The following is a 25,683-nucleotide window of genomic DNA, read 5'->3' as shown; positions in this document are numbered from 1 at the left end:
CTTCATAAGTTTATCCTGTCTTAAAGCTGCATAATATTCCATCGTATGTATATACCACAGTTTGTTTAGCCACTCGTCTGTTGATGGACATTTTGGCTGTTGCCATCTCTTTGCAATTGTAAATAACGCTGCTATAAACATTGGTGTGCAAATGTCCGTTTGAGTTTTTGCCCTTAATTCCTTTGAGTAGATTCCCAGCAATGGTATTGCTGGGTCGTATGGCAATTCTCACAGCCTCATTTTTAAGATGAAATATTCAACCTGATAGTTTGGGAATTAAGTCAATAATTTAAAAGCACGTTTACAAGAGCAGACCACAATCATTGTTATACTAGCACCAGAATTACATACAACGAGAATTAGTGTAGGTCAAGAAGTTAGACATGCTCCCCAGAATTTAATTAAACAAACTGAATTTTGGCAGAGAACTCTGGGTTGACACCCTATTTGTATAAACATACCATGCGATCTTTCATGTAAGACCCTCATACTTCAATTCTCAAGGACCAAATGCCAACACAGTGGGTCCTTCAGGTACCAGTATAGTTTTACAGTTTTAAATTTGCTTCTTCTTCAAGGGGAGAGTGAAGAGGTTTTGCCAGCTGAATCAGCAAGAATACTTTAAAGAAGTACCCTTAAGTTCCTCATTCATTTCATAGCATTACTTTCCACATACTCTACCATAGGTTTACTTTCTAAAAAGTTTTACTGTTTCCTTACTCAATTTACATTGTTTTATTGCTCTGAACATAAACATTATCACACTGAAATAATTCATGATTGTTGAGAAATGTTAACCAACAAACGTCTATTATGATTGTAATTTCTGGAGGAAATCTATTATTTATAAAATAATTAGAGATTTGGAACATCTCAGACTTTATTGGTTTCTGTCTGATATGTCAATGTTCTCCAAGTTCCTTAATAAGGAAATAAATGACTCAAGATTTAGCAGACCTGTGGAGAACAAAATGAGTGTACAATCAATGATGCATATAAATTTCCACATCCAATGTTTTTTTAACCCATGGAAATATGTTGCTAAAATACATCATTTGCAAACTTGCCACAATCAATATCACACATTTGAGCTGAATTTGAATTATAAATGGGAAATAGCTCTGAAGGGTTTTTCCATAATGTCCAAAGCCCAATTCTTCCCCAGGCGGGGGACAGGGGTATCAGGACTAATTCTCAATGCTTTCAGAACTCAAAAACAACTGTTCTACCTAAAGACCACTGGGGGGCACACAGCACCCATGGCAGTCATCTGAAAATAAATTCAAAAAGAAAAGAAAAAAAAAATCCCATTTTATTTTTACTTTTTCCTTGTTGTTGTCATTTGATAATTGAAAACTAGCTCCAAAAATATTAATATTACAAAAGGGATCTTTTCACTTTAAACGGGCAATACTATTAAAAGATATGCTGCTATCTTATTATTTGAACAGCCTAAACTTGTATATTCAGCACACAAATCCTAAAATAAAGCATTAAAGCACTCAGTCAAAATCACTTCCTTTCATTAATATTTCCATTCTGTAGGCTCAAAGCATGTTTTAGGAAACCTACATTTAATTTCAAACAATCCCATGGAATTTTCCTTAAAACTATACTTTGATAGAAGATTCCATATTAATAATCAGGATCTTTGTGTCACAGTGAGTGACTTCAAAGTCAGGTAATATATGGAAAAACAAACATGTACACATATAAGTAAATACATATCCACAAACAACAAGGTAACCAATATGCTTTTGATGCCTCAAAAGAATGCACAGATCAATCAAGAAACATTTTCAAAAGAATACTTAGGAATAAAGACAGAGTTACTTTCAACTCCAAAGGAAATTTAAAGCGGTCAGAAATTTCTGTACCAACCTGCCTTCTGCAGTTTTCTGAAGTGGCTTTTTTCAGATTCAATGATCTTGAAGACCTCAATGCCTTCACCGAGTCCTTCCGAGAGGTGCCAGAAAAAGAATAATACCTCTTTGCAGGCTTCCTCTTCAATCTATCTGCCATTTCGATCCATTAGAAAAGCAAAATTCAGACTGACCACGAAATAAAATGATCTCCCAAACCCAGATACACCCTCTGGTTTTCGTTCAGTCCTCTAGAAAGGATGACAAATTGGAAATGGGTGGGAAATACAGGTCAGAACCCATTCCAAATAAGTAAGCCTGGATGGGCTGCGTGGACCATGCATCTGGCAACTTCTCTCTCAGGCTCACCGTGGAAGGTCAGGTCCAGGTTCCCCCATGGGATGAAAACAACCTTCTCCAGTTAAACAGGCCAAGAGCAGTTTGTCAAGAGTAAAACAGGGTGTAGCGACACTGCGAGGAGTCAGCAGGGTGTGAGTAAATACACCAGGTTCAAAGGAGTCTCTTTAACTCACTCTTTGCCAAAACAGACAGCAGGCTACAGGTTAAGAGTGACTCCTGCTTCCTAACAGGGACACTCTTACTTATTGTGGCATTTTAAGATTGCTGCACATTCCCTTCTGTAGTGCATGAGAAGTGAAGTGATCAGATGCCCAAATACAAGCATTTTGCTCAGAAAAATTTGGGTCAAAATTTTCACAAGAATTATGAATTAGGAGTCTGATCCACCTCCACTGTTCCAGAAAGGGGGGGGGGGGGGGATTTTTTTGTCCCTTCAAATGGCAACAAAAACCTCTTTCCTTTCCTTTATCTCAAGTCTAACCGAATTGAGGTTGAATTTGAGAAGAGATCATGAAAAATAAGATATAAGAAAATAGAGAACTAGGCCGTTAGTGATTTTTGGATCATAACAATAAATATTCACAGCATTATTAATAACTATATTAATACTTTTTTTAAATAGCTAATGGCTAAATCTTAAGAATTTGCTAGTATTATTTTTAAACAAGAAACATGCAATTATTACTTTTTTAAACACACACACCAATTATTAAAGTAACTACAAAACTGAAGAAACTACATAATCGAACATCGCCTATACTAGAAATTTACCTAACGAATAAAACAAACACAAGAAATTTAAAGGAGGCATTATGTAACAAAAGGTTAGCTATTGCAGGGACTCAGTGAAGCAGTGAAACAGCAAGTTTTTGGAAACTTTCACGGCAATTTGGCTGAGTGATTTTATGTCTAGTGACTCTAACAACAGACGCGATAAAGGCATGCAAAACACAAACATATTTTCCCTAGTAATTCATTCGTGTTGTATTTTATAAAAGTATTGGGTTGCCACAGATACAGAAAAGAGAATAACTCCAGCCCTTCACCAAAGTAGCTTGAGAAGCAGCAATTTAATGTGTTTATTGAAGACAGACTTTCTCTGCATAAGACTAGAAAGCAGTTGATGGCCTAATTTCAGGGAGAAAGGGTAATTTGGAAGCAAAACTCACTAATACCAGTCAGAGTTTGAACAGGAACATTCCTCCTAATTTATCCAACCTTAACATTCCCCATTTACATATGGAATATTTCTTGCTTTGAAAGTACTTGGATTAAAAGAATGAAAAGATAAACCACAGACAGGGAGAAAATATTTGCAAAACGCATGTCTGATAAACAACTCATATCCAAAGCACGAAAAGAATACTTAAAACTCAACAATAAGAAAACAAACAACCCAATTACAAAGTGAACAAAAAATATGAGCACACACCTCATCAAAGAAGAAATATGGATGACAAGTAAACATATGAAAAGATGCTCAGCATATCATGTCATTAGAGAACTGCAAATTAAAATAGGGAGTTGTCACTACACACCAATTGGAATGGCTAAAATTCAAAACCCCAACACCACCAAGTGCTGGTGACAATGTGGAAAGCCAGGACTTCTCATCCATTAGTGGTGGGGGTGCAAAATGGTATAGTTACTTTGGAAGACAGCCCAGAAGTCTCTTACAGAGCCAAAAATAGGCTTACCATACAATCCAGCAATCACACCACTGGACATTTACCTAAATGAACTGAAAAGTTACATCCACCAAAAACACATGCGCACAAATTGGTTATAGAAGCTTTATTCATATTTGCTAAAACTTAGAAGCAACTAAGGCGTCTTCAAGAGGTCGATGGATAAATAAACTGTTACATCCACACAATGGAGTATTATCCAGCAATAAAGAGAAATGAGATACTGAGTCCCAAGAAGACATAGTGGAATCTTAAATGTATACTGTTACATGAAAGAAGCCAGTGTGAAAAAGCTACATACTGCATGAATCCAACTACATGACATTCTGGAAAAGGAAAAACCACAGGATCGTGAAAAGATCAGTGGTTGCCAGTGGTTCAGGGCGATAAGGAAGAAAGGATAAACAGGTGGAATACAGGGCATTTTTAGCGTGAAACTACGCTCAATGATACTGTAATGGTGACTACATGACATTATACATTTGTCAAAACCCATAGCACTGTACAAAAAAAAGAGTGAACCCTAGGTAAGCCATGGACTTCAATTTAATGTTTTAGTATAATAATATCAGTTCCTCAATTGTAGCAAATGTATCACACTAATGCAAGATGTTAAATAACAGGAGAAACTGGGGTAAAAGCGGGGTGCTGTGGTCCAGGAACTCTACTTTCTGCAGAATTTTTCTGTAAACCTAAAACTGCTCTAAAAAAATAATGTGTGTGTATATATATGTATGTATAAAATAAAGTATATGTATATATATTTTAAAGTACTTGGAATTACTTTATTTTTTATACTAAGAAAAAAAAGATGAAAGACACGGCCAAATTACAGGACATGAAATAAAACCAATGCCCTCGAAAAATATTTAGTAAGAATTTTCATCATCCTGTTTCATGGGTCCCTAAAGGTGAAGAACCTCTACTCAGTTTGCTGTCCTAAGCTCTGCCTGGAATGGAATAACTCCTCAATAAATATGTACAGGCTAAATTAAAGGAAATGACGCAGTTAACAGAAATGCAATGCTCTCTTCGCTTCAGTACAAAATCCCAGTACAATTCACAAACACTACCTTTTACCTCTAACAACAAAATTTCTGACATCAAAAGGTCATCATTTGACTGTCCCCTTAAAAAAAAAAAAAGTATTTCATCAATCTTTTATAAAAAATTAGATGCAAAAAACTCAAGGGTTTTGAAATGGGAGCTACAGATGCTATAAATCCCTCATCCCAGGAGTATTTCCAATTTTCAACTATTTGCCTCATTTATACTAAGTAAGCTCTTTCCTGAGTGGCAATCAAGTGCTTGCCAATTAAACTCAAAGCAGTTATGAATTGCTAGTGGCTCTCTGTGAATTTCTGTACAGTTTCTAGACATTAGAAATAATATTTCCATTGCCTTGTGTCTGAAGAGTAATTTCCCTTCATTTACTCCTTATCATACTTCAAATTCAGTTGTTTTTCTCAAAATGTAATTTTATGTTACTCTCATTCAAATGTTTTGAGGCAGGAAAATTTAAGGACTTTCATTTCCACACATTATACTATATTTCCTAATTACAGTTTATTAGTATTTTCCATCACAGTCAAGAGCCAGTATTAAGTCAAGGGTGTACACCATTGGCGGAACCAATAAAGAATATTAGGTTAGAATGGCTGCAAATATTTACCACTTGGCAATGTTATTATTTGTCACATACCTTTATATGCCATCTATTCTATATGGTGGTGATTCCCAAATTTATATTTCCAACTCTCGCCTCTCCCTTGAGTTCCAGGCTTACATACTCAGTGACCCATTTGACATCTAATAGGCATCTTAAGATCATCTAAAAGTCCCAATAGAAGACATGACTAGTCCAAACCTTGTAGCCCTATTCCACTCTGAAATGCAGAGGGCTCAACCTCTTTAGAACATCAACTAGTTCCATTCCCTATCTCATATTACAGACAGTCCCTTCCAACATGAAGAAGCTAGAATGGGCATAGCCCAAATACCCCAAAAGAGTAGGAGAAAGATCAAAGGTGATGGTGGAGTTATACAGATATATATATAAGGTTTAACAAATGAATATGACTGCTGAATCATTATATTGCTATTTCTTTTAGTTTCCAGTGTTTTGGAGCAGCTAGAAGCAAAAACCTAACACTGTGGAATTGTAACCCTTACCAAACTCTGAAATCTGTTCTACAACTAATTATTGTACTGTGCATTGAAATTTATTGCTTTCTTTGTATATATGTTATTTTTCACACACACACACACACACAAAAAGAAGGAGGAGTATAACAGAGAAGACAGTATTTAACAAATAATCATTTGCTGAATCATTATATTGATATTTCTTTTGGTCTCCAGTGTCTTGGAGCAGTTAGAAGAAAAAATGTAAAATTGTGGAACTGTAGCCCATACCAAATTTTAAAATCTGTTCTATAACTACTTGTCAAAATGCACTTTGAAATTTATTACTTTTTTTGTATATATGTTATATTTAGCAATAAAAAAATGTTTTTTTTTTAAAAAAGTCATTTTTAGTTCCTTCTTTGCCCTCATTTCCCACAGCCTGAATCCTGGGCATACTAACTCCAAAACATATCTTAACTGTTCATTTTTCACTCACTCCTGTTTATTCTCAGTCATCATTATCTCTTTCCTGGATGACAATCCTCTTACTCATCTTCTTTTTTCCCTCTCTTGCTCAGAGACAATGAACTCTTCACAAAGCAACCAAGGCAATTTTCTAAAAATATAAATTGGATTAGTTTGCTCCAGAGTTGGAAAGTCCAGTGACTTTTCATGATATTCAGTATCAAATCTCTTAAGTTACATAACAATGAACCCTTCCTTCCTACCAGCCCCATCTTTTTCCCCCTCCCAATCGCTCACTGCCTTGGTATGGCTCAAAGCCATACTAATTCCCTTTTGGTCCTTGCACGCTCCCAACTTTTTTTCACTTCAGGCTGTTGTCCTTGAGCTCCCTCTACCTAGAATGCTTTGATCCTAGCTGTTTCCCAGGACTGGTCCTTCTCATGTATCAGGGTCCAGCACCCCCGTCCCCTCCTGAGAGAGGCTCTTTCCAACTATCTTCAAGCGCTATTATCACATCCCCCTGGAATGCATCATCCCTAATACCTTCTACCACATCACGGGTTCCCTGCCTTCATAGTCCACTGCCCTGGCCACAATGAGAGCCAATGAGGTCGAGGAGCTAAGTCCCCTTTCCTGCTCACCAATACATCCTCGGCACCTCCAGTTGTTTCTCAAATATATTAAGGACCAGCAAGCATTTTTCGAATGATGTGGGAAGGATGGACTGAATGAAGGAAGGAAGGAATCTGCAATATCTGCTTAATATTTGCTCAAACAGAAGTTATAATTTCACCTAGATATATGAACAATCATTATGAACCATCAGTAAAATATGAGCTGTGGTACAATTATACATGACACCCAACTCTTGGCACTTTAACAAACAGCCATTTATGAAAACATAGAAATCTGACAAAATATAATATATTTTTTAATTAATAAAAAAATTAAAAAATATATATATATATATAATACAGTTAATATCCACTTTCCTGGGTGGTGCAATGGTGACTCAGTGGCAGAAATCTTGCCTGCCATGCCAAAGACCCTAGTTCAATTCCTGGTGCCTGTTCATGCAAACAAAGAAAATCCACTTTCCTACTAACCAAACAAATTCTTTCTCTGAGCCCAACTAATAATTTAAAAATTTGTTATCTGGGGTCAGGCAAGAGATTCATAAGTTTGGGAAGCATATTTGGTTCTCCCTTATTTAAAATGAGGACTTAATCATTTATTTTAGGGTTGCCACAAGTGTGTGATCATATCCTACTATAGTGTCAAGCACCAAAGGCTGAATTTTTAAAACTGTAGCTATATTAATTGACTTATTCTAGAATTATAGGAGGATCAAAGGACAGAGGGTCTCCCTGTTTTCCTCTTCTTTACCCATAAAATCCAGGAGAAAAAATACTTCTATTTTCTACATGATTTCTCTACTTTTCCAGGTGAAAAAAATAAATGTCTGAATAAATGCATGAATGGTATGACGTTATCATTTAAAATTACTTCTCTAAAATTATTTAGAAAATGCTAATGAAGAAACCAATGGTCATTTACCTTCTGCTTCATTTTTTCTTTATTTTTAATGATACAGTCCTTTGTATGTTGCCAAACTAAAAATACAAAACTGATTATCTTTGCTTCTTTTTTGTATCAGAAGAACATACATATTCATAGTATATTGGGAGTCCTGAAATTCAAGGGATGCAGAAAATAAATAATGTATTTCATCGAACAACTATTATTGAGCACGTATTATGTACCAATGACTAAATAGATAGGTCTCTTTAAATTGATAAAAATGCAAAAATGAGCAAACAAAAATGATTATCTAAGGAAACTCATTTTTTAAGACAAATATCTAAGAGAGCCTGGTTTATTTGCTGTTGTTTTTTCAAAGTCCTCAGAAACTGATAATAAAAGACCGAACGATCAGCCTGGGTGGGCAACGGTGGTTCAGTAGCAGAGTTCTTGCCTGCCATGCCAGAGACGCGGGTTCGATTCCTGGGGCCTTTCCAGGTAATAATAATAATAAAAATAGAATGATCAGCCTAAATTGTTTTGTTTTTTTTCAAATCATGGAACTTTATTTAGACATGTAAAGGCCTAAAATGCAGGTTTCCAGAAATAAATTCCCACACACAAGGTCATTTCCAAATTTTCATACCAAGAGATAATTTTATTATGCAAGCAATCTTTTTCATCAGAGAATTTTTGCATTCTTTTTTCTTGTCCCTCTTTGTCTCCTATTTAATAGGAGACTGGGAGATTTTACTTTGCCTTTTGCTCCTTACCCACCCCCATGACTACTCACAAGTTTAAAGTTAGAGCCAGTTTTAGAAATGGATGACCTATAAACCAGAGCAGGTAAGTGATCATGCTAATATTTAAATTACAAATCAAACCTTCCTGCAATGGAATTCACCCACCCAACTCCCAAAACCACAAGTGGAAGTCAAGGCATATGACACTTCAGCATGTGGAGGAGGGGTCCAGAGAGAAAATGCCTGGAATCAGAACCACACCACAAATGCCCCTTCCTCCCCTTAGAAGGCAGAGGTCAGTAAGCAGAGAGAATCTCAAGGCAGTGGAGGGGAGTCTTAGGCTGCCTCAGTACATTAGCAGAGTTTAAAACCATATATTGCCAAGTGCCATTAGGTTGCTTGACCTAAAAAATAACACCCTTCCTTCTGACCCATCTGGCCATGGCTCTTCAGTTACACGGACAAGCACACCTTACTTAATACACCAGCTAGATCATAAAGGTAGAAATACACTGAAATCCTTCAATAAAATCATATTTTCCCCTGACAAAATGTTTTTGCCTTTTTCCAGGCAGAATGTCACCTGTTCTAATGCTGCGCCTTGAAGAGGTGTTTTTGTTTGTTGGTTTGTCCATTTGGTGGGGGGAGTTATATGGTCCGGGAATTGAACCTGGGTGTCCCACATGGCTGGTGAGAATTCTACCACTGAACTACCCTTGCACCACCCTTGATCAGTCTAATTTGACGATAGTGACTGGTAATGACTGGTAATTAACATTTATCGGGGACTTATTTGGGCCAAGCACAATACTAAAACCTTGACAAGAAGTCTCAGGTGTAAATTTAAATGAAAACAACCATATAAGGTAGGTATAATCATTATTCCCGATTTGCAAGTGGGAAAAGTGAATTAGAGTTAAGTATATTACCCAAGCTCATAAAATACAGAAAGAGTGGAACAAGGATTCAAACCCAGGCAGTGGCCCCCGACCCACTCCACGAGACTCCCACAGTTTATGAAGAGCCATAAAACAAAGTACAGCACATCAAGAAACCAAGTCCTGCCCTAAGACTAACATAACAGCTGAAAGATACTCTGCTCGCACTTCTTCTCCTGACTCACAGGGGGGCCCTAGACACCCAAAGTCTTGAATGCTTTCCCTAGGAAGCCTGAGGAGCAGGCAGTCTATGCCAACTGTCCCCTACTTCAGGGGTCCCATTGCTTCTGGGAAGCCTGTACACTCAACACGCTCAGGCAGGAGCCACGGCCCCCTTCCCTGCTCCCTTCCACCTCACCCCACCACCTCCAACAGAGCAGCCCCTGCTCTCCCAACATGCCCCACCACAAATGTGATGAACTGTGGATGAGTCAGCACCCACAAAATAGTTCAACGTGGGAAATCATCACTTTGAATTAATTAGCCATTTAGTGCTCGATTTGGCATCTAATCTAAATGTTTTCAGTTTTAAAGTCTAAATAAAATGAAGCCATTTAGCAGGCAATTAATCAAGTCATCCAGTTAATGGGGTCTACTTATACAGATTATTTCAAGTCCGGGTTATCAAACTCCCAGAAGCCAGTCCTGGCCTATTCCCATTCATACTAAAGTTTACAAAGATGATTCTATTCTAAGCTACATTTGGAACTGCTTAACGCTTTCTTCATATTAGAATTAGGCAGAAGTAGAACTAAGGACACATTAAAAGGTAGAAAGAGGAGGAAGAGAAAAGAAAAAAAGAAGGGAAAGGAAAGAAAAGAAAATCCCCCAATAAATCACACAATCTACTTACACAGGCTATTGACATTCTTCTGTCTATCCTTTCAAATTTTTTGAAATGTATATAATTATTCCTACTCAAACTAGACCATATTTTACTTGTTGTTTTGATCTAAATTTTAACACCTTTTAAATTATTCACTTAGCCCCAAACATCCAACCGCCTAACTCATATCTCCATGGCACCTTAAACTCAGTAAAGGCAAGACCCCACCCATGCCTGGCCACTGGTTTACCCCCTACATCAGTGAATGACCCCTACCCTCAGGGTAGATTTTACCTACTGGATAGCTCCTACATCCACCTGCTCCCTGGTCCAACCTCCACCTGTCTCACACCTCCTACCACAGAACCTCCTAACAGGACTCTCTGCATCAGCTGGGCTTCCCCCACTCCCTTTCATCCTTCACCTAGCAACCAGGTGGATGACTTTCAAATGCAATCTGATCACTTACCCCTGCCTTGGGTTTTCATCTATCTATCCTTGAGGTTTCAGCTTCATCAGCACCCCACTCCACACCAGCCCACCCTCCTAGGCAAACCTTGTTTTACCCTGAGTTTGTCAGGGTACTTTAAAACATCTCTCATAGGACCCATTCCTTTTCTTCAGAATGGATTCCGGATAGCAATTACATACCTAATTTGTGTGATTATGTATTTAATTCTGACTGTCACACTACAACACAAGGCCCAAGACAGCAGAGAGCATGTCCTGCTTTTGTTCAATATTGTATACTAGCACAATGTACAATGCCTGGAACATAAGATGCTCAATCAATTTGCTTAATTAACTAAAAACACTACTTTCATAATCTTTCAAAGGAAATTATTACATGTGCTATCTTCTAAATTATTATTTATACCCTGGTTTGCCAAAGATTATCTTCTTGATTTAGGGACTTAGCTTTGGTTTAACACTGAGGCCAGATTTTAAATCATCTATTCCATTTCATCTCAATCTCAAATAGCCATCAGAAGACAGTGGAATATGTATTTATGCATAGCTATTATTATTCCTTTTGATTAAGACAACAGTAAAGTATTTTGTAAGCATTTCGTTGTAATGTTTATGTAAACAAAGAGGTTTGCTGATGGGTTATAACTTCAGAAAACATTACTTCTTTAAAAGGTATATTTCCTTAAATTTGAAAGATGGAGATGGTTGCATTAGAAGTATTATATTTTGGGCTAAATGCATTTCACTTAAGGGAAAGGAAAAAAATAGATTCTATAACTAACCAACCTAATCAACAAAGAAACATTAAAACCGGTCACTGTGTAACACCTTAGCCAGACATAAAAATTCACTAGAACTTACAGAAATTAAGTCAGAATTTGCCCAAAGAAATATATTCTGTGTAAATTGTTTCTACTAAAGCATTCTAAAGGGGTTAACAACATAATGCGCATGACTTCTACAATCATTTTAAATTTGGAAAAGTAAGCATTGATGCCATGTCCTAACAAAGCAATTATATACGTGTTTCTGGGCATCCCATTCTACAACCCATCCCTTTTGTCTGTAAAACATTTAACTCAAATTAATTTCATATGCATAATAATAACCAAAATAATCTACTTAATTGAAATGAAGATATCTTAGTCATTTCAACTATCACTGCTTTTCCTCAATACATATCACTGTTTTTCCTTAACATATACTTGAATTCCATGTGAGCTACAGTTGTTACACATTTAGCATCAGATGTCTTATTTCATTCAATTTGTTTTGTTTCTACAGCCTGACAGCTCTCAGAAAGTGCACTACCTAATGTTAATAAATCATTATCTTTATTCCTGATATTCTCGCAGGCAGTGGGGACAACCAAATCAATAAGCTGAGCCCTCAATCTTGGAGTCTGCCCATGTGAGACTTAGCCCAGCAAAGGAAAGGCTAAGCCTACTTAAAATTAAGCGTTAAGAGTCACCCCCAGAGAACCTCTTTTGTTGCTCAGATGTGGCCTCTCTCTTTCTCAGCTGATATGGCAGGTGAACTCCCTGCCCTGCCTCTACATGGGACATGACTCCCAGGGGTGTAAACCTCCCTGACAACATGGGATAGAAATCCTAGAATGAGCTGGGACTCAGCATTAAGGGATTGAGAAAAGCTTCTCAACCAAAAGGAGAAAGAGAGAAATGAGACAAAAAGAGTCAGTGGTTGAGAGATTTCAAACAGAGTTGAGAGGTTGTCCTAGAGGTTGGTCTTACATATTATATAGATATCCCCTTTATAGTTTGTGGTGTATTGGAGTGGCTAGAGGAAAGTACCTAAAACTGTAGAGCTGCGTTCCAGTAGCCATGTTACTTGAATATGATTGTATAATGATGTAGCTTTTGCAATGTGACTGTGTGATTGTGAAAAACTTGTGTCTGATGCTCCTTTTATCTATGGTATGAACAGATGAGTAAAAAAATATGGATAAGAAATAAATAATAGGCGGAACAAAGGTTAAAATAAATTGGGTAGATTGAAATACTACCCAATGAGAGGGAGGGGTAAGGTCCCTCTCATGGTCAATGAGAGGGAGAGGTAAGGGATATGGCATGCAAGAGTTTTTTCTTTTTTCTTTCTTTTGTTGGAGAGATGCAATTGCTCAAAAAGATGATCATGACGATGAATACACAACTATGTGATGATATTGGGAGCCAAGATTGTAACCATGTCAAGAATGCTTGTATGTCAAGACTGTTTGCATGCTTGTTTGTTGTTTATAATTTTTTAAAAAGTATTAGTAAAACAAATAATTAAATCATTATCTTTGATATCACCCACAAAATGGGTCCCAATCCATTAACTTTCCAATGGCCCTTTTCTGTCTTTTCACAATATTACCCAAGTTATAAGATCGTGTGTATTTCAAGGTTAAATGACTTTGAAGAACTGTGAAAAGTCTACCAAAGACAGCTTGTCAGTTCATATTAGTAGGAAAGTCCTTAAAACAATAAAACTATCATATTCTGTATAAGGACCATGTTCTCAAAAATAAATTAACTTAAAAAATTGTTTTCTGGATGAAAAACGATCTCCCCAACCCACCCCCCAAGCCCAGGGGATAGACATTTAAAAAATAAGTGACCCTGTTTGGCAACATTCCACCTTTCCATTTTATACTTATTGAGAATAATGGAAGTTAAACTTCAGATTTTCCTATCAGGCACATACATGGTCATGCATTAAATAGAGAGAGAATGAAAATCTTTAAATGTTAAAAATGTAGTTGTGTCAATTATAAGATGTTAACTCTCATTTGAATTTAAGCAGCAATCCATTCCTAAACAGAGCAGGATTTATTAAGGTTTTAAAATTTCATTTTGAGATCACCAAATAAATTAATTTTAATCATCCTTATTCCAGATGCAAAAATATGTCCTGCATGCTCATCTACAAACTGTACAGATTCTGACTACCCACAACAGAGAAATAAATTACTTCCCTCCACATTACCAATAGCTAGAAACTGACACTTTTTCAAATACACACACATATATACAAATTTTTTCCACCAATAAGCAGGATATACTTATACCACCACCTTGCTGGACACTGATTATATTTTTTATGACTTGATGCCAAAAAAAGAATGATTTACACATAATTTTAAAATAACACTTAAAGAGGGAGAAAATTGCAAACTTTTAAAATTAAAGCATGTTTCTTACCTGAGAGTTCTGCCACAGGCGTATTTCAAAAAGTAAAATTTATTACAATACGTTTCAGAAACAGTAAAATAAAACATCTAACGGGGCAGTAATTTTATTAACAAAAGCACAAAAACTCTATCAGTCTATAGATGTAGAAGCTAGCAACAGGGAGAACAGATGAAAATCTGTGACAAATGTCTTCCTGCTAGCTTTTCCCCAACACATGGAGGTTGTTACTTGCCCATGATCCCAATAAACTTTAAAAAGATTCTTTTTGCCCAATATTCTAACTGAGGAAACCTGCCAACCTGTCCACAAGAGAATCACAGTTTCCTTAATAAATACCAACAAGCAGCACCCAAATCTCCACCACAATCCTTCACATCATGCCTGGACCCCAATCTAAATGTAAAAACTCTTAAAAATGAGTTTAAATTGCATTTCATTCAGCCCTTTCTCCACACAGGATCAGAAACAAATAGTGTTAGAACTTCACAAGCTTATCACCAAAACAGAGCAAACACAGCATCATTCTTGGTCATAATAAAATTACATCAAGGTAAGATAGAATGTTGACATCACATCTGAAATCACCTTCAACACCAAATATATAAAAAAGACTAAGGGTTTAAGAGAAAATTTTTTTCTTGTGGATCACATGCCCACAAAAATGCACAAAAGAGTACTCTAGGTGCTTGTTCAGATATGAGGTCTTTTGTTTCCAAATATTTTTATTCTGTAATATATGTGCAAATTTATAAATCATGATATACAGAAGGAATGCAAGCCACTGATGAAAACTGAATGAAGGCTCACTAAAACAATGAGGACCAAAACCAGAAACAACTTCTGACAAATTAAAATATAGCTTGGCACTCAGAAAAGCTCACACAGACAAACTCTTTACAGCTGCTCTAAGTGGTGCCAGGGACAACATGCAGACCATTTTACTTCATCATAATTACACACAATGTCAACTGGGAAAACTGTGGATTAAATACTTAAAGTAAATAAGACATCATGATAGCATGCACACACTAATTCCCGGTTCCCTTACTGGAAGGCAGCAATGTAGGTGAGGGACAAACCAAATAGGGCACAATTTGTACACCCAGAGTAAGATAGAATATTCCTTACCTTTGAAAATCAAACTTACTCCAAAAACCCATGACAACCTACACCAGTCTGAACAAATGTACATAAATCCAGGAAATTGGAATTGCATAGGCACCAAAGAAAACTTTCTCAGTGCTGTATGTTGAACCTTAATAATTACAGGATAATGTGCAAAATTATGGCTAATTAAGTACTTAACTTTAATTTCCTTTTGCCAGCATTTGATATATGACCTCAATCCTAATTTCCCCTCCACAAAAACAGAATTTTGCATAATTTCAAAAACTCATGCCAGGTATAAAATTTGGGAGTTTGAAAGAATTTTCCCCATTACAGAGACTGAAGTCAGGCCTTTTCAAGCCAGGTTTTCCAAGGTTAGTAAGTCTAAATACCAACTGGAGGAGACTGTTAAAGGTAGGTGCCCAAGAATCCAAATTCTCTAGTCTTGGGGTGGGTTGGGGTGTCTGCATTTTAAATATACACTGAGGGGATTTTCATGAAACAGGCCATTTTTAGAGGAATTTTTCTTGCTGTTTAGGTGAGTTGTAATGCTTTTGTTAAACCTAAAAGCAAACAGGTGTCAAGATCCTTACTCAGAGTCACTGCCAAAAATAGTTGAAAACACTCCAAGATGATTAAATCAGAGTCGCATTTCAGAGCCGTGGATAAAAGCCATACAACTGAGTATATCACATAACGCCTCAGTTTGAATAATATATCAGATAGTACCAGTGAATCTGAATGTTGCTATTCAGGGTTATTCCATTTTTTTTACAATTAAAACTTAAAATACAGGACAACCATGGTGGCTCAGCAGGCAGAGTTCTCAACTGCCATGCTGGAGACCCGGGTTCCATTCCCGGTGCTTGCCCATGCAAAAAAAATTTTTAATAAATTAATTAAAATATGATCTTTAACCTAGGAAGCTCATTCAAGAAAATTTAAATTATTGTTTTATAACTTTTAAGTATTCCTGAGCCAATAAAACAATGAGTTAAGAACTACATTAATCTGTGATACATTGTATTCTAAAGTATTTTTCCATTTGGAAGCTGAATTCAATCAGCATGATATAAAATTGTCTAAAAATTCATTTCACATTAATGCTTAAAACATGATGTTTAAGACATGATGTTTCCTCAAGTTAAAGGATTTTTTTTATTGTAGAAAATATAACAAAGGCTTCTGGAAAATGTAGATTCTGGAAAATGTAGATCTGTTTTCCAGTTGGGTAACAAATTACCCCAAAGATTTCAACCACAATATCAGCTTTCTTAACTTAGTTGATCTTTAGGAAACACTAAATCCAACTACTGCAGAGTGCACAGTATTTTCAAGTACATATGGAATGTTTGCTAAAAAGGCCATAAGCTGGACTATAAAGTGAGTCTCAATGAAGTTCAAAGATTTTTTTAAAAACCATTTTGCTCAACATCTACATCTCAATAGTCAACCTACTCAAACAGTATAGTGTGTATGTCAGCACAGAGTGCAGGGAACAAGGATGAGAAACAGCAAGCTGTACCTCATACACCCGGAATACATCATTGTGTTGTTCTGTGTAGTTAGGTACGATATTGTACATAAATGAGTCCATTTAGCTTAGTTTCTTAGGGAGCATTTTGACTCAGACCAGCTCCATAAATCTTATTCATTCAACAACACAACTTCCACAATAGGATGTTCCATGCAGTACCCCAGAGCCAGGCAGATCCCAGAAGCTACCTTATAACTGATTCTACAGCTTCCCTGCTGAAAGGTACAAAGCCAAGTGCAAAGTAGGATGCTACCAGCTTGAAGAAATCCAAACTCTGTACTTTACTAAAAAGAAAACACAGAGAAATGGGGCATTTGTCACTACCACTCAGAGTGCAAAAAATGCCTAATAACTAAGGTACACGTTCCATAACAATGGAAATGTCTAAAGCAGTGAGATAATTAGAAGACATAAATTGATAAAACCAATCCCTACACAGCTATGTCGGCACAGCTAAGGTTAATGAGCATGGAAATATATTTATGTTCAATTCAAAGGGGGAGAAAAGCAGGCTACTCTTCAAGCCTCCTTATTATAAGAAAAAAGGATGTGAAAATATCTGAATGAAAAAAAAGGTCAGGATGCAAAGCTTACTAAAACAAGTGTATGACCTTTGGGCAACAATAGGATTACAGATGTTTATTTCTTCTCTAAATGTTCTGTGTTTTCTGAATTTGGTTTATAAAGATCTGTTTTGTTATTATAGAAGAAAAGAAAAAAAAAAAAAAAAACAGAAGCATCTCCACTTCAAGGAAGAGGAAAATATTGAAAGATCAATACATATTCATCTCCCTCTAATATTATAGCTGGGAAATACGTTTAAATTACTCCATTTCTACAGCCACTTAAACTATGGAGCTGAGCCATGCAATAAATTCACTGTGATCTAAGTCTCTAGATAGTACTCTTCAAGTGGTTTTCAGGGAAAGGATTTGAGAGTCACCCTATTCCTGACTCAAAAAGCCCCAAAATGCCACCAAACAGCAGCAAATCATAAACTGGAAGAAAAGTCTTGTATTTGACCCACGATAGCTACGTGGGACAAACTCCACCAAGCCAGATGCTAGCGAATCAAATATCTCTGAATTTACACAACATTTGGTATCTGGAAATTTTCCTTCTCCTTGTGGGCCAACAAGGAGACAGGCAGGCTGCTAATTGTCTAGAATGTACAAGTTGAATACACAGAGCAGCTGCTCTCACTCGGCTCACAGAGAAGTGAAATGAACGGATGGCAGGAGGGGGCAGAGGACCAGCAGTTAGAGCACTCCACCACAAAGGTCCAGTGTGAGTGTCCAGAAATATCCAAGCATCCTCCAACCCATGATGTCAACACCACTCTGGTTTAAGGGCTGATGTCTGTGAAGTTTTAGGAGGAAATAGATCCATCAGGCGGTTACCTCAACACTGCAAGGATGATACAGTGTGGTACGTGGCTGTCAGCCCTCACGCAATTTCGTTTACAAGTCAAACACAAAAGAGAGTATGGCCAAATGGCTCTATTATCCCTGATCAAGCCTCAACATATTATTAAAATAAAGAATGTGCTGACTTCAATACACAGAGCCAAAACATACGGTCACAAATTCTCAAAATGCTGAGTGTCCCTGCTCCCCTTCCTCCGCCTTCTTCTCCTTCCATCAAAGAGGACAGACCAAGGGGATGGGTGCAAGTTCATGCTCAAGCTCCTGGGGGCAGCCATGTTCCTGGGGCCAAAATTACAGCCTCCACTGAAAATGGTTTCTCAGGGTGAACACACACTGGGAGCAACAATGGAGAAAAGTATGGCTTTCAGCAATCCAAGAAAACCACTAGAGAGACCCTTATGTGTCTGTTAATTTGGTAGCAAGGCAGACCCATCACAGAGGCCCAGCTGCTGGGAAGATCATTTCTTGGTCAATGCTGGGATCAGAGCTCAGAGACCTTCTATGGAGCACCTGAAATACAATGTTCATCACGATGGACCTGAGTTAGAAAGACACGACGTTTGGTTAAAAAAAAAAAAAAAAAAAAGACAAAATGGCATGACAACATTTTAAATTGGTGAGATTTAAACGTCCTAAATTGGCTAATATCTTGCCAATTCAAAAGTTGCCATTTTTTAAAAAATTTCAACTGTTGTAAAGTCCCAAGTATTAAGGAAATCGTTAACCATACCCTGTACTCTACCCTGGGGTTCAGGGCGGTGAGAATTTGCAATACTTATTATGAAATAAAACACACTTGAGTGAATGGCCCAAATGTTCCTTACAGCATGTGTGTCTAAAAACAGGAAGGAAAGTCTTCCCTCCCTACCCACCTCCTAACTCCCACCCCCAGACCTTGCAAAACACACTTAGAGCAGCTTTGCCCTGGACTTGAACTCACTCTGTCTTTATCATCTGCTACATCGCAGAGAATGTCATCAAGATCTAGTATTCCTCCATCTCCATGTTCCAATCGATGCACCTGAATCCAGTAGTTTGGATCCTATACAAAAGAACGGGAATACTGCAAGTTAGCATCACCAAAAGGGAATTCGGCAATATAAACTGTACTAACTTTCTGCCCATAAAAGTGAATTGACCACATAAACAATATTGCAATTGATTAAAAATTCAGAAAGCTCCTTATCTTTGATATTCAGTCAATTTTCCTTTTTTTTTTTTTATGATGGAGTCTTCCATGCATAAGTTTTCCCTCTGGCTCAGAGGCTTTTATATTTTTATGCTAGGAACTGCAAGAAACAGAAAAACTCACTGCACAGGAAATATTGATTTCTCTAAAGTATACTCGGTTTCCCACTGTCCAATACAAAATACTTATTTATCCTCTTAATGCAATCTATAGAAATACTCTAATAAGCAAGCAGCATAAATTGTATGTCTAGAAAAACTCATGTTACAGCCTCCCTGCAAATACTAAGTTGCTCAGCCTGGTGGCTGAAATGCTCCCTGCAAATAAGTCCTGAAGGAGACTGGCAATGGCGTCACGACAGCAAACTCAGGACAGTATGTGTGATTTCAGCCTACTTTGGAAAGGGACAATTATGTACACATCTATGTGCATTTAAAATACACACCAAAATTCACAAAAGTGTTTATCTCTAAGAAGTAGAATTGGCTGAAAAAGAAATAAAAGAGTTCATTTTAAGTTTTATACGCTTCTATTTAGTGCATGTATGAGAGAGAAAAAGGGGGGAGTAAATGTATGTAGTTAAAATATGCATACTCAGAAATACACAGAAATATAAATATATGTAATGGAAAACCATGTTTTACAACTGAAGAACAGAGATAGCTGTTTGTTTTTAAACTTGCACAATCTTTCACATTTATATACATACTCAAATCAAACCATAGGAAATTGTTTACATTGCCATGGCTACTGAATTCTTCACAGCACAGAACTGCTAACAAAAACATCCAATGTGAGTTCACACTCTACTTTTCTAATCTAGAAGTGATCACTAGTACAGTTCTTTCCAGAAGGAATGGCTGTGAGAAAGAAGGCAAAAGACTCATACAAATTAAAACACATATTTCTGGACCCAACTCTAGATCTATTGACTAAAACTCTCTAGGTTGGGGCCAGGGAATTCAAAGCCACTAAAACGAAAACAGAGACTTACAAATCCTTGTCACTGTAAGCACAAGGACAAATAATTTATAGTTACTCTATGAATCATATCTGGTTAGGTCTCTTTAAAAGGAATTTCAGAGGCTCTCCATCAACTAAGATGGTGGCCTAAGAAACTACAGGGGGCTGTTCCTCCAAAGATTCCTTGAATAGATAACAAAAATTGGCAGAAACATCTTCCTTAAAACACACAAACACTCCAGAAAATACTTAAAGGTTGCAGTAACTGGGTGAACACTAAATTAAGAAAAAGCAGCTCTAAGAACAGTAGGAGAAACCTGTGGTGGCCTTACTGGTTCCTCTGTCATCACCTGCCTGGTGCGGTATGGAACCAGCCTGAGCACCCATTGTGGGTGGCTGGCCCAGTTTCAGAGAGGGCAGAGTAATCCTGATGAACATACTAGAAAACCTGTATGTCGGTGTTAATCTTTTGGGTGGTACCCTAAAAGCGTAAACCTGCTGGCCCTCCCAGAAATTGGCCTGAAGGCAAAAGCAGTTAGCAGACAGCTAAAACCTTGTAAGAAACAATTAAGTCGGAGCAGCGTGAGCAAAGGATTACTTGCTTTAAGTAATACAACAGAGCACCCTAGAGGGGGTGGAAAGTCTATTTCATAGGGAATAAAGGGAACATTTAAATTCCTAGAATGGGAATTCCTAAAGCTGCTGGCAAGTACGAGCCCAGGTTGAGACTTAGGCTCCGAAAACACAGAGAAAACCCTGCACTTCGCAGGCACCTCAGATTGATCTTCTTGATAGAAGGGCTAAATACTAAAGGAAACCAGAGTCAATGAAGATTCAGTTTTCAAAACTGTGAAAGGTGTTTTTAATTGGTTTGTTTTTGTTAGTTCCTGGCACTGGAATAAATCTCTTTCACATCATTAGTAGGATACAAACTTTATGAACAGATAGCTCAAGGACTACATCCCAGAGTTAACGTGTTAAAATGTTGAAATATACAGTGTACAACAAAAGATTACAAAAAAAAACAAAAACAGGAAATGATGGCCATCCAAAGGAACAACATAAAAATCCAGAAACCAAAATACAAGACCAGACTATAGACATACCAGACAAAGACTTTAAAAGAATAATCCTGAAATATACTCAGGGACATTAAAAAGAAAGAAAGAAAGAAAGAAAGAACTAAAGGATATCAGGAGAGCAATGAAAGAATATGAGAATCTCAATAAAGAGATAGAAATTCCTAAAAGGAACCAGGGAGAAATACCAGTACTGAAGACCACAAGAACTAAAATGAAAAATTTCCCAAGGCTTCCAAAAGCAGATTGGTGATAGAAGAAGAAAGAATCAGTGAACTCAAAGACAACTGAAATGATCAGGCTAAGGAGGAAAAAGAGAAAAAGTAATTAAAAAAAGCAAACCGGGTTTAAGAAGAGTGTGGGACACCATCATTTATACCAATATAAACATTACTAGGTTCCTAGAAGGAATAAGAGAGAAAAGGGAAGAAAGAACAGTCAAAGAAATAATGACAGAAAACATCCCAAATTTAACTTAAGATATAAAGACACACATTCAAGAACCCCAATGTACCCAAAACAGGATAAACTGGAAGAAAGCTACACCCATACACATAGCAGTCAAACTATTGAATGGCGGGGACAAAGACAGAGTTTTGAAACCTGCAAAAGAAAAGCAATGTGTTATGTACAAAGCAGGCCCCATAAGATTAAACGCTGATTTCTCCTCAGGAGCCTTGGAGGCAGCAAGAAAGTGGTACAAAATATTTTAAATGCTGAAAGAAAACAATTGCCTATCAAACTTTTATATCTGGCAAGACTGTCTTTCAAAAATGAGGGGGAAATTTAAGATATTCCCAGATAAACAAAAGCTGAGGGAGTTCATCACGACTAGACCTGCACTATAAGCAATGTTCAAGCAAGTTCTTCAGAAAGAAAAGAAAGGATATAACACAATGGATTAAAGTAGTATAAAGAAATAAAGATACCTGGTAAGGCAACCGTATGGGTAATTATAAATGCCAGTAATATTGTACTATATTTTTCACAGGTAACTCTACTTCTACTTTATAGTGGCTCTGAAATGCAAATTCATAAAAAGTAATGATAAATCTTTGACTATGGACACACAATGGAAAAAGACACAATTATAACAAGTACAACAAAAGGTTGGGGCAAAAAGGGGCACAGGAACGGTGTATGTATAACCTATTGACATTCAACTGGTATCAAATCAAACATGATAACTGAGAAATGACTCAAAATGGAGCATTATAAAAAAATTAATATGAAAGTAGGCATTAATGCAGGAATGGAGGGACAAAAAGGGATAAGGCTCATGAAGACAAAACAGCAGAAGATAGGGTGGTATGATGGTGGCTCAGTGGCAGAATTCTTGCCTGCCCATGAAAAAAAAAAAAGAAAAATGGCAGAAGATAATCCTGAAATATCAGTAGTTACTTTAAGTGTAAATAGTTCAAACTCTCCACTCAAAAGGCAGATTTTGACAGAAAGTATTAAAAAGCATGACCCAATGAAAGGCTGTTCACAAGAGATTCGCCTTAAATTCAAAAGCACAAGTTGGGTGAAAGTGAAAGAATAAGAAAAAATAGATACCATGTAAATAGTAACCAAAGGAAAGCTGGAATAGCTATACTAATATCAGATAAAAGAGACCTGAAGTAAAAAACTATTACAAGGTACAACAAAGACGACCATATATCGATAAGGGGACCAATTCAGCAAAGGAGACATGATAATTATAAAGATGTATGCACCTAACAGCAAAACCTCAATATATATGAAGCAAATATTGACAGATTTGAAGAAAGAAATACACAGTTCTACATTAATAGAAGGAGACTTAAATAATCACTTTCTCTAATGAATAAAACATCTAAGTAGAACATCAATAAGGAAAGAGAAGACTTGAAAGATGCTATAAACCAAATGAACCTAGGAGACATACATAGACCACTTCACCAAACAACAACAGAATACACATTCTCCTCTAGAGCACGTGGAGTACCTCTCCAGGACAGACCACATGTTAGGTTATAAAACAGGTCTCAATAACTTTACAAATATTGAAACTGTGCAATATGTCTTCTCCAGTCAAAATGTTATGAAGCTAGAAATCAGTAATAGAGAGAGAACTGGAAAATTCACAAATATGGAAATTAAACAATGTACACTTAAACAATCAATGGGTCAAAGAAGCAACCACAAGGGAAATTAGGAAATATCTTGAGGGAATGAAGAAACACAACATACCAAAACTTATGTGAGGCAGCAAAGGCAGTACTGAGAGAGAAATTTACAGCTAGAATTGCTACACTAAAAAAGAAGATTTCAAATCAGAGACCTAACTTCACAACTGGAGGATCTAAAAAACGAAGAGCAAACTAATAAACTCAAAGTCAGCAGAAGAAGGAAATAATAAAAATTATAGTGGAGCTAAAAGAAATAAAGAATAAAAGAAACAATAAATAAAATCAAAAGATGATTCTTTGAGAAGATCAATAAAATCAACAAACCTTTAGCTAGACTGAAAATGAAAGAGAGAGAGAGGATGCAAATGACTAAAAGCAGAGATGAAAGGTGGGACATTATTACTGACCCCACAGAAATAAAAAGATAATAAAGAAGATACCATGAACAACTGCACGCCAAGAAATTACATAACTGAGATGAAATGGACAAATGAATTTTTTTTTAACTCTAGATTTGTTGTAGAGTTTTCAGTATTTTCAATATATATATATTTCAATATATATATATGCTCTTCTTTTTTTAGATCCTCCAGTTGTGAAGTTAGGTCTCTGATCTGAAATCTTCTCTTTTAGTGTAGCAATTCTAGCTGTAAATTTCTCTCTCAGAGAAATTCAGACAGAATTTCTACATTAACTCAAGAAACAGAAGAACTTAACAAACCAATAATTAGTAAAGAGACTGAACCATTCACCAAAAATCTCCCAAGAAAGTCATAGGGAAATTCTACCAAATATCCAAAACTAGTTAACACCAACCCAGCTCAAACTCTTCCAAAACACTGAAGAGGAGGGAGCACTCCCTGGGTCATTCTACAAAGCAAACATCACCCTCATATCAATGCCAGATAAAGACTCCACAAGTAAAGAAAATTAGACACCAATATCCCTTATTAACATAGATGCAAAAATCCCTAACAAAATATAAATGAAACAAATCCAACAGCATATTAAATGAATTATATACCACAACTCAGGGAGATTTATCATTAGTATGTAAGCGTGGTTCAACTTAAGAAAATCAGTTAAAGCCATACACCATATTAACGAACAAAGGAAAAATATCAAAAGATCTTTCCAATTGATACAAGGAAAAAAAGGGGGGGGGGGTCTGACCAAATCCAGCCCTTTTATTAATGAAAACACTTAGAAAACTAAGAATAGAAGAAAATTTCCTCAACATGACAAAGGGCATATATGAAAAACCCACAGTTGACTGCATACTTAATGGTGAAAGACTGAAAACTTTCCTTCTAAGATCAGAAAAAGACAAGGACATCTACTATCACCACTATTATTAAGCATTGTACTGGATGTTCTAGCCAGAGCAATTAGGCAAGGAAGAGAAATAAAATCATCAGAATTGGAAAGGAAGAAGGAAAACGTTCCCTGTTTTCAGTTGACACAACCCATATATATATATATATATATATTGAACATACTGAAAACTCTACAACAAAGCTACTAGAGTTAAAACAAATTCAGTAAAGTGACAGGGTACAATATCAACATGCAAAAATCACAGTGTTTCAATACATAAGTAATGAACAACCTCAAAAGGAAATCAAGAAGACAATTCAACTTACAACAGCAACTAAAGGAGTCAGATACCTAGGAACAAATTTAGCCAAGGATGTAAAGAATTTTACATGGAAAACAATGAAATACCGCCAAAAGAAATCAGAGACAATCTAAATAAATGGAGGAAAATTCCATGTTCATGGATTGAAAGACTAATCATTAAGATGCCAGTAGTACCTAAAGTATAAAGTGATTACATGTACCCCAATCAAAATTCCAACAGCCTTCTTTGCAGAAATGGAAAAGTCAATTATCAAATTTATTTAGAAGAGCAAGAGGCCCAGAACAGCCAAAAAAAAATTTTTTTTAACTATGAAATTGGAGGAGTCACACACTTCCTGATTTTTAAAACTTATTACAAAGCTGGGTAGTATGATGGTGGCTCAGTGGCAGAA

At 36.5% G+C, this 25,683-nt stretch overlaps 1 protein-coding gene across 20 annotated transcripts in view; it reads right to left on the bottom strand.

Annotated features, from left to right (window-relative positions):
• Window positions 1-25,683, bottom strand: part of PARD3 (par-3 family cell polarity regulator) — a 676,839-nt gene that overhangs the window by 533,824 nt on the left and 117,332 nt on the right. For 18 of the 20 annotated variants that reach the window (XM_077152059.1, XM_077152104.1, XM_077152083.1 and 15 more), the window contains exon 2: window positions 19,207-19,308. The exons of 1 other annotated variant lie outside the window; for it this stretch is intronic. In XM_077152059.1, coding sequence (XP_077008174.1) covers window positions 19,207-19,308 — 102 coding nt within the window. Of the gene's footprint in view, window positions 1-1,881; window positions 7,413-19,206; window positions 19,309-25,683 lie in introns of those variants that run through there. One more of the 20 variants, XM_077152097.1, reaches the window with a different exon arrangement.

This window comes from Tamandua tetradactyla, chromosome 1 (genome assembly GCF_023851605.1).
Source record: "Tamandua tetradactyla isolate mTamTet1 chromosome 1, mTamTet1.pri, whole genome shotgun sequence".
Taxonomy (NCBI): domain Eukaryota; kingdom Metazoa; phylum Chordata; class Mammalia; order Pilosa; family Myrmecophagidae; genus Tamandua; species Tamandua tetradactyla.
The sequence above is the reverse complement of the archived record's forward strand: the minus strand, read 5'-3'. Positions and strand labels throughout refer to the sequence as shown.